Source organism: Erythrolamprus reginae, chromosome 1 (genome assembly GCF_031021105.1).
Source record: "Erythrolamprus reginae isolate rEryReg1 chromosome 1, rEryReg1.hap1, whole genome shotgun sequence".
Lineage (NCBI taxonomy): Eukaryota > Metazoa > Chordata > Lepidosauria > Squamata > Dipsadidae > Erythrolamprus > Erythrolamprus reginae.
In genome coordinates this window covers 320,978,738-320,988,921 of record NC_091950.1, presented here as the reverse complement: position 1 = coordinate 320,988,921, position 10,184 = coordinate 320,978,738, and the positions used below count along the sequence as shown (strand labels likewise).

At 43.4% G+C, this 10,184-nt stretch overlaps 1 protein-coding gene across 2 annotated transcripts in view; it reads right to left on the bottom strand.

Moving 5' to 3' along the window:
• Positions 1–1,423: 1,423 nt before the first annotated feature.
• TAB2 (TGF-beta activated kinase 1 (MAP3K7) binding protein 2) overlaps positions 1,424–10,184 on the bottom strand; it is a 59,389-nt gene continuing 50,628 nt past the window's right edge. For both annotated transcript variants that reach the window (XM_070733692.1, XM_070733693.1), the window contains 2 exons: positions 4,523–4,603; positions 1,424–3,450 (listed from right to left, as the gene is read on the bottom strand). In XM_070733692.1, coding sequence (XP_070589793.1) covers positions 3,302–3,450; positions 4,523–4,603 — 230 coding nt within the window. In that variant the 3' untranslated portion in view covers positions 1,424–3,301. The remainder of the gene's footprint in view (positions 3,451–4,522; positions 4,604–10,184) is intronic.

The following is a 10,184-nucleotide window of genomic DNA, read 5'->3' as shown; positions in this document are numbered from 1 at the left end:
GCACATTAATGGCTTATTCTGCAACTACGTCCTAATTTTCTTACTGTCTTCTTATGGGACAATTGCACAAACACATTATACTGATACATCGTTTTTTGTTTCAAAATAAACATGGAAGCTACTATGAGGACCTATTTGTGGAAAAGTGAAAGACAGCTCTTTTAAATAAAATAAACAATCCAATTACATATAGTGTATCTCTTTTGTCAAATAAACCAAGTTATGACATATAGGGGAATGCTAATGTATTGGTGGGGTGGTGTTTAGATTGCAATTCAAGGGACAAGGGACATCTAAGAGGAAAATATTATGGTAGATCCTTTCTTTTCATGCCGTATTTCTTCCCCTGCTGTTAGAAAAAGAAGTATTGGCATACACCCAAGTTCTAGATCCCGTTGTACATAGTTCTCAGCTTATGACTTAATGGAACCTGATCACTATTTTTATTAACAGAAACTGACCTACTATTGGAAAGTGACATCTACTGCATAAAAAATAGAAACATGCAAAGTATTATTGGCTGAGTCCATGTGCTCTTATATTCCCTATGACAAAAATTTTGAAATTTCATTTTGTAATTCTTTATATTTCTCATTACTCAGGCAGTGCTGATTTTTATAAGGATTTAATAACCAAAGGCAGAGATTCATTTATAATTTCAATACAAGTAGCTAACCAAAACTGCCACCAGAATTTCCATTATAAATCGGTGCAGTTGTAAATGGATTATCATGAGACCAAACCAGATTTTATGAAAATTTTAAAACTGCGGTTAAGCGAATCACAGGCTCGACAAGCAAACCATGTAGTCTTTTAAGAAAATCCAGTTTTCCCAACTGACCTTGCTCGTCAGAAACTGGTTGAGAAGGTAACAAATTGTGAAAATGTAATGGCAGGGGCCTGCAACTAGTTGCAAGTGCGCCAATTGCCAAGAGCCTGAATCATTTGACCATAGAGGTGGTATGATGATCATAAATGCGAGGAAGGTTGTAAAATGCTTTTTACAATGATTCAGCAACTTTGAATCATTGTTAAATGAATGGTTGTAAGTTGATAACTACCTATATTAATGTATAACAGATAAAAATAACCATTAAAGATTGTGCCAGAATGCAAATATCAGATATGAAGCAGATTATTTTCTTAAAAAGTACCTCTAGTAACATTTAAACAATAATTAGTTTTGCAATTATGCTATGGACTTTAGACCTAAAAAAGAGCCTTCGGGGTCTGAATTTGAAATCAGAATAATCATATATTCTAGCACTAACCAATTATTTAAGAAATATTTACAAAAAAATGTTGCTTCTAGTTAAAAAGACACAAAACAGATGTTACAATATTTTTTTTAATTTTTATAAATAACTTATCTGTTACAAAGACAGTTAACCCACCTAAATCACAAAACCATCAACTCAAGATATCCAAATTATGTTTTATTAATAAAACAGGTAAAAATTTATTTATCAATCTTCACATAGAACTGCAGATGAAGCTGAAAAAGAAAGCTTCTTCTTTTTTTTAATAACATAATGCATTCAATTCAAGGACTCTGGATTTACTGACTGATTACTTGGGATACTAATTTAATTCCCATGTTTAAAACAAATGCAAAGCCTTTAAACCAAAGGCATCTGTATATTTTCATAGACCACTTGTAAAATTGCAGTTAAAAATGTCCACTGGCAAATATTTACAGTGGGTGACAGTCTACTTTGTCTCTCGCTACATTTAGGCTGCAATAGTATATCCACTTACCTTGGAGTAAGTCTCACTGAACTTAATGGCACTTAATTCTGAATAGATACATAATACAGTTTTGCTGTTCATTGCTCCTTCTCACCTCATCCTGAGAGATGACAAATGATTTATGTAGTAATATGCAGGAGAGCAAAATAAAACAAAAAAATTCCCATGATCTTGGTTTCAATTAAGTTTTTTTCTAACCACCTGAATAGATTTCCTCAGAAACAAGGACATGAAAAATAAAAAATAAGAGATGCTTGGCATGGCTTCAAGTCTCCTTGTTTTCTCTTTTCCAGGCTTTCTTTCAAATGATTCTAATTATTGCTATTCGCCACCAAATCAGGTTTAAGAACTGGCTGCCAACAATGAGCATATTTATATTTTCTGCTATTTCTGTGTACTCAAATATGTTCATCTCCCTCCAAATCCCAGTATTTTTTTTTTTTAAATTTCCGGAGCGATTTAAAGATGCCCAGCAAATGAAACAAGCCTGTCAGAGGCAGAACTGCTGGGGTTGGGACTCAATTTCTCTTGTGCTTTGGTTTGCCAGGCAGAATATTACCCAGGTGTCACCCACCGTAAAAATCAGTGTCCTGAGTGAACTAGAAGCACAAACCTTTCCTGCATTTTTAACCATGCGGCATCTGCAGGTCTTCGCGGATTGCCAGCATTTTACAAGAGCAACATACAGAAGAGGCAGACAAGAGCTAGTTTGTGCATTGTCACGAACGCTGTTTTAAGGCACAGCTTCTCTCAGATCAAAAACTTTTTTTTTTTAACACAAAGGGATCACAATCGTGCATAATCACTTAAAGGGGGAAAGAAAGTTAACAAAGACTATTACACTATACATTAAGAAATAATAAAAGGTGAAGAAAAGTCATTTAAAGAAGATTCTAGAACTATGTACAGTAGGAAAAGCCTTGGGGGGAGGGTATTTCACGGTGACTATGGTACAAACAAAGCATGCAGTTTTCTTTTTTTTCCATCTTCGGATGATTGTACTGATTTTTGTCTTCGCAAGGGGGGAACTGCTTTCCAGAAGACAAGGTGAAGAGTACCTCTACATTTCTGAAGTTCTTCTATAATTCCTGGGCCCTCTGTGGCAGCAAATACAGTTTCAATTTGTTCCTTTTTTTCATTTCCTTTGTGAATGTAGTGTTTTACTGAAAGCTTTACAAAAAAAAAAAAAGCTATCAATCTAATTCCTTCCCCTGTCAATATTCAGTAGTGACATCTGTGGAGAAAGGCTGTTGGGAACACCAAAGCACTGAACCTGGTAGGAGTTATTCTTACGGGCATCTGGTAACACTGTACGTGTCAGGCAGCTGGCAACCAAGTTCTTTCAGGAGATCACCTTCCAGCCGGTGAACTTCCAGCTGCCTGCAGCACAAGACTGAGGTATTATCTCTGTGTCATGACATTTAACATTGCTAATAAACCTTGTCACATGTTCCGTTTTATAAAATCCTATGCATAAAATGATTATTTATCCCAAGGAAATGACACGATAGTCAGAAGCTGGATTTACAGAAGATAAGTGAGCCTCCCTGGCTCAGAAATGCCTGGGCATCTCACACTGTTCGCAACGATTTAAGGCTGGGTGATTTAAAAAAGTACAAGCTGTACAATTCCACTGAGCTCCCTCATCTTCTTCAGCATCTGGAACAGTCTTTGGAGTTTTGACCACGGGTTTTTGATCAGCTGAGGTGGGGGTGGGGAGAAAAAAACAATGGTCAAATATGAATGGCTGAAGAAAATAAATGCATATCCCCCTTTTCAATTATTATTTATTTAATAAACAAATTTATATAGCCACCCCTCTGATTCAAGCAGACTCTATGTAGGTAACAGTGATTACATGTTAAAAAACTTTCAAATATTATTTCCGCTAATGTGATTTTAAAGTCTAACTCATAATTCAATAACAAATAAATTACTACATATGCAGGGTGAGAAATATGTAAGTTCAAAAGTCATCCCCCCCCCCCCCCCGAGCATGTAGGGCCCCTGAGAAAGGATCTTGTTTGAAATGTACTGGACATTCTTATAATAAAATAAATTGCTAGCACTTAATGTTATTTCCCTCTTTCTTTTCTTGGTTTTGGGTACTTGCTTCCCATTTTTTCTAGCTTCAAAGTCATATGAAACCGTGCAGCATGTTAATGGATTTGTTTTTGATGGTTGTTTTAAAAGTGCTAAAACAAATGCTTTAAGATTTTACAGCCCAACTTCTGAAAAAAATATGAAACGAAAGGTCCCCACTTCCCCTGGCGGGAGGTGCAAAATAAATGTTGGTGTACCCCTGGTTTGAAGAAATTGGGTAGGGCAATGCTTTTTCAAGAGGGTTCTTCTGTTAGGATCTTAGTGTCCCTTATTTTCAGTCTACCAAAAAAGGCAGAGATAGATCAGAAAGAGAACACAGCACCATAAATACTAAAGAAGTACATTCGGGGGGGGGGGGGGAATATATATGTAGTATGTGTGCATATCCCAAGATAATTTCTCAGTTCTTATTTTAAAACTGAAGAGAAATCAAATGTCCCAGCATAATGTGAAAGCTCCTGTCTTTAAAAAATGAGATGCAAGAAAAAGAAACAACAAACAAACAAGAATAATTACAGCAAATGAATGTGATGGTCTATTATTTGTATGCTACAGACCTCCAATTTTTTAAAATTAACAATAGATTACAAATATTATAAACTAAAATAAATTAAACCATATGGTTTGATTCCAGAGATAATTTGAAAAGAAAAAAAATTACTACCACTACCTTTGGGTTTTGGTGCCACAGGACCTAGAAAGCCAATATTGTCATAAAAATTATGGATGGCACTGGGATTAAAATGTGGTCCTGAAAAAAAAGAAGCATACATCATACAGAGCTAGGACAAAAAAGGCAATTAAAACTGACGCAATGGGGTATTTGTGATCAAGATATTACTGGTAACATTGCATAGCTTTCCTTTGCTTTAAAAGAAAGTACTGAGGCCATTTAAAAAGATCCATCAGCTTTGTATACTCCTATGTGAGCCTATACCTACCATTCGCATTATAATAGAGTGGGGGAGGGGAGTATTTAGTCAGACACCAATTGTGCAATTTCTCCCACTTACAAAGATGAGAGAGGCCTGTAATTGATATCATAGGTAGACCTCACCTATGAGAGACAACATGAGAAAACACATCCAGAAAATAACATTAACTGATTTTTAACAAATTTATTTGCAAATTATGGTGGAAAATAAGTATTTAGTCACCTATAAACAAGCAAGATTTCTGGGTCTCATAGACCTGCAACTTCTTCTTTAAGAGGCGCCTCTGTCCTCCACTTATTACCTGTAGTAATGGTACCTGTTTGAACTTGTTATTAGTATAAAATAGGCGTTGATTGCTTACCTGAACGCCTCTTCTCGTACGGTGAGCGGGTACAGCAGTCACATGGGTTGCTCATGTCCAATCCGGTGGAACTGAGCCTAGTGTTAAAAAAGCTTGCCGGATCCGCCCCTTCCCCAGAATTCGCGAATCCATAGACTAGGCTCAGCTGTGAAGCTCTGTAGTGTTCAACTCTCATTGTTAGAGAAAGAAGATATAGAAAGGTAAAGAAGACACATACAAGGGCGGGAAGTGACTGCTGTACCCGCTCACCGTACGAGAAGAGGCGTTCAGGTAAGCAATCAACGCCTATTCTCCGTACTGAAGGAGCGGGTCCAGCAGTCACATGGGACATACCCAATAGATGGTCCCTAGGGTGGGATTAGATTGCTATCGTGTGAGATAACGGATTGGAGTACCCTTCTGCCGAAGGCAGCGTCCGCTGAAGCGTAAGAATCAATCTTGTAGTGCCTGATGAAGGAATTTGGCGAAGCCCAAGTGGCTGCTTTGCAGACCTCCTCCAACGGGGCTTGAGTCGCCCAAGCGGCCGAGGTGGCTGCGCTCCTGGTGGAATGCGCTGTGATGTTCCTTGGAACTGAGAGGGAGGCCGACTCATAGGCCTTAGATATAGTCCCTCTGATCCAACGGCCTATTACTGTTGAAGACACTTTGGCCCCCATGACTCTGGGGTGATAGGCTATAAAAAGTGCTTCTGACCTCCGAAAGGGTCCTGTGCGTTGGATATAGATTCTCAGCGCTCTGATGAGATCCAGGGTGTGCCATCTAATTGCCAAGGGATGGTCTCGTTGGAGGCAGAAGGAAGGTAGGACAATATCCTGAGATCTGTGGAACATGGAACTGACCTTGGGTAAGAAGGTGGGGTCCAGTCGCGAGACTACCTTGTCCTGATGGAATTGACAAAGGTCCTGCCTGATTGAGAGGGCAGCCAGCTCCGAAATGCGTCGGGCAGAGGTAATAGCCACCAGGAATGCTACCTTAAAGGATAGGTACCTGAGGGACGCCGATTTTAGGGGTTCGTATGGTGCCTGCGTGAGGGAATGGAGAACCCGTGGCAAATCCCAGGATGGATACCTGTGGACCTTGGAAGGTCTGAGGTTGGCTATGCCCTTGAGGAATTCCTGAACTTCAGGGAAGGATCGGAGAGGCTGTCTGCGGGGACCCCCTAGGACAGATGAAATGGCTGCCAGATGACGCCGGAGGGTGCTGGTGGAAAGACCTTTATGGAAGCCTTGCAAAAGGAAGGAAATAATTCTGTGTATGGGGATGCACAGAGGGGAGAGACCTTCCTGTAGACACCACTGGTGAAACTTGGACCACGTGTGGTCGTAGATTCGATTGGTCGAACCCCTTCTGGCCTTTAAAATGACCTCCACTGAATCGGGGTCATGACCACGCAGTTCTAAGTCTCTCCTGATAACAGCCAGGCGGTGAGGTGGAACCACTCCGGGTCTGGATGGAATGAGGCCCCCTGCCGCAGCATATCCCCCGAAACGGGGAGTCGCCAAGGGTCCTGGACGGACAGCTGTTGGAGATCCGCAAACCAGGGCCGGCGGGGCCAATGAGGGGCGATTAAGATTACTCGGGCCCTCTCGGTGAGGACCTTGTGAATCACGTCCGGGAGAATTGGAATTGGAGGAAATGCGTAGAGTAGGCCTGGGGGCCATGGACTCCGGAGGGCATTGATTGCTTCCGCTCCCGGGGATGGAAATCTGGAAAAGAAGCGAGGGAGTTGGGCGTTCGCATTGGTCGCGAAGAGATCCAGGACTGGTAGGCCGAATCTGAGGCTGATTTGATGGAACAGGTCCTGATGGAGGTTCCACTCTCCTGGGTCTATCGTTGCTCGAGATAGCCAGTCCGCCTGGACGTTGAGGCTCCCCGAGATGTGGTCGGCTAGGAGCGACCGAAGATGTTTTTCCGCCCAAAGGCCTAACTTGAGGGCCTCCCTCATGAGAGCCTTGGATCTCGTGCCCCCCTGTCTGCAGATATGGCTTTTTGTGGCAATGTTGTCGGTGAGAATGAGAACGTGCCGGTTGGGAATGCGAGGAGAGAAATGCTTCAGAGCCAGGGAAACGGCTCTTAACTCTAGCCAATTGATTGGCCTGGAAGCTTCCTCCGGGGACCACGTGCCCTGGGCTATCATCCCCTGGGCGTGGGCGCCCCATCCCGATAGACTGGCATCTGTGGTGATGACAAATTGATCCGGGCACCTGAACGGGGATCCTTTGTCCATGGCCGGAGACTTCCACCACTTGAAGGATCTGCGAACACTTGGCGGGATGACAATGCGCCGATTTGAGTTGCTGTGCCCCGATCTCTGAAAGGGTAATAGGAGCCACTGGAGTTCCCTAGCATGAAGGCGAGCCCAGGGAATAATGCCTATGCATGACACCATCTTCCCCAAAAGGGAAGACAGAGTTACTATGGATACTGAAGAATTAGATAAAATGTTAGAAATTAACTCCCCTATACTGAGTTTTCTCTCGGGAGAGAGAAAAACCTGGGAGGATTCTGAATCGATAATGGAACCCAGGTGAGAAATGGATGTGGAAGGTTGGAGGTGGCTTTTTTCAAAGTTGATGGAAAAGCCATGGTCCTGAAGGACTGACATGGTGATAGAAAGGTCTGTTTTCACTTTCTCTAGGGAGTTCCCATGAATCAAAATATCATCAAGATAACATAAAATGTGAATGGGAGACGCCCGGATATAGGCCGCCAGGGACCCCAAGAGCTTTGTAAAGACCCGAGGGGCCGAGGAAAGGCCAAATGGCATCGTCCTATACTGGAAGTGCCTGCCTTGAAAGGAAAAACGTAAAAATTTTCTGTGGCATTTGGCTATAGGAATGTGGAGGTAGGCCTCAGTGAGGTCTAAGGAGACCATGAAATCTCCCGTGTGAATGGCGGCCAGAATAGAAGATAAGGAGTGCATCTTAAACTTCCTATATTTGATGAATAGGTTTAGTTTCTTTAAATCCAAAATAGCTCTCCAACCTCCGGATGACTTTGGAACCATAAATAGGATGGAGTAAAAACCTTGGCCCTTCTGACCGGAAGGAACCGGTTGAATGGCTCTGATGGACAATAGATGAGAAATGGCCTCCTCCATACGGTTACAATCTGAGGAGGACCTGGGAGAAGGGCAGGAAATAAAACGTTTAGGGGGAGGAGAAATAAATTCTAAACGAAGGCCTGTTTGAACAGTGTCAATGACCCAGGGGTCCTTGGAGGTGAGACGCCAATTAGAGGCGAAATGGGCTAGGCGACCCCCTATGGGAATAGAGGAGAGATTACCATCTAGGTTTTTTTGAAGCCCTGTTAGAGGAAGCTCCCCTTTGGAAGCGAAAACCTCTACCCCTGGAGTTCCTACCTTGGGAACGAAAGCGGGGGGAATACTGACCTGAAGATCTCTGATAGGAAGCCGTTTGATCTTGCTGGCGCCCTGGGCGACGAAAGGGCTGCGTTTTGGTAGCCTTTTTTGTGGTTGGACCCAAAACCTTCTTCTTGTCCGTGGTTTCCGTGAGGAGTGGATCCAGAAGATCACCGAAGAGAAGGTCGCGCTTTAAGGGTCCCTGGGATAACTGCCACTTCTGGCGTACTCCCGCTTGCCAAGGACGAATCCATAGGAGTCTTCTTGCCGTTGTAGAAGCTGCAATAGACTTAGCAGAAAATCTAGTAGATTGCAAGGTGGCATCAGCCACGTACTGGGCAGCTGCAAAGACCTTGTTGAAGTCTTGTTGACCTCTCAAGTCATCGGGAGGAATATGCTGTTGAAGTTGGCGAAGCCACAGCAGCATGGCTCTGGAGAAAAAGGAGGCCGCTGCAGAACTTTTAATGGCCCAGGAGTCTGCGGTGAATCCTCTTTTGAGCATTTGTTCAATGCGCTTGTCCTCTGGGCGGAGGACTTCCTCCGCCTCGCCTGGCACAGCCGCTGCCGAGTGAAGGATCTTGACAGGTTCATCCGGTTTGGGAAAGGATAGAAGCTCTTCATAGGAAGAGGAAAGTTTGTACAACTTTCTGTCCTTGGTGGAGGGATTAAGGCCAGAGGCTGGGAAATCCCACTGTTTGAGTAAAGCATCTTTAAACAATTTTGGCATAGGAATTACCTCGTTATCCTCCTGTTCCTCTGTGAAGTAAGGTAAATTCTCCTCCGGGGGATCAGTGGAAGTGGAGGCTTGTTTCTCCTGGGCCGCTAATCCCGTAGCAATTCTAGCTTTGAGGAGGAGAGATTTGAATAATTGAGAAGGAAAAATGGTAATTGGAGAAGGAACCTTTATTTGGGATTCCTCATCATCTGATAGGCCCTGAAAAGGATCCTCATCATCCTCCATATCCTCATATTCGTCCTGAGAGGAATCTGAATCATCCTGAATAGGAGCTCTAACCGCTGGGGAAGAACCCAAGGGGCGGGAGGGACGAGAAGGAGGAGGAGGTAAGGGAAGCTCATTGATGGTGGAGAGTTTGGCATCAATGGCCTTGGACAACACAGCAAAAATAGATTGGAACTCAGGAGGTAAACTGGAAATATCAGCAGGGATGGCAGAAGAATCCCTAAAGGCCTGGGAGGATCCTGGCTGGGGGGAATCTTCCATAATATCTGGTTCCTCTGGACCTATGCCCCATAGGTTAGGTTGGGGTCTGTCTAGGTTAGGCTCATCCAGAGATAACACAGGGACCCCAGAAGGAGGTAGGCTAGCAGCCTCTGGGGGGTCTTGACTACTGATTACTTGGGCCTGCACTTTCAAACGTTTAGCTGATTTGTCATGGATTCTTTGTAGGGCTAGGTCCCTTCTCTTCTCGGCCCTGGTGACCTTGGTCGAGGGGCGGGCCCCTGGAGAAGAGGAGGAAGAGGCCTGGGGGATACTAGTAATCTCATCGCCTGTAGGCCTGGCCTCTCTGGGACCTTTAGTTGTGCCTCTCTTGGGAAAGGTAGCCATAGTCTGACAATTAACAGAAGACAAGGCTGAGCCAATAACTGAATAAATAAGGAGAAGAGTTTCAAGGACTTCCCAAGAGGAATGGATCCTGCTTCGAGGCCTCGAAGC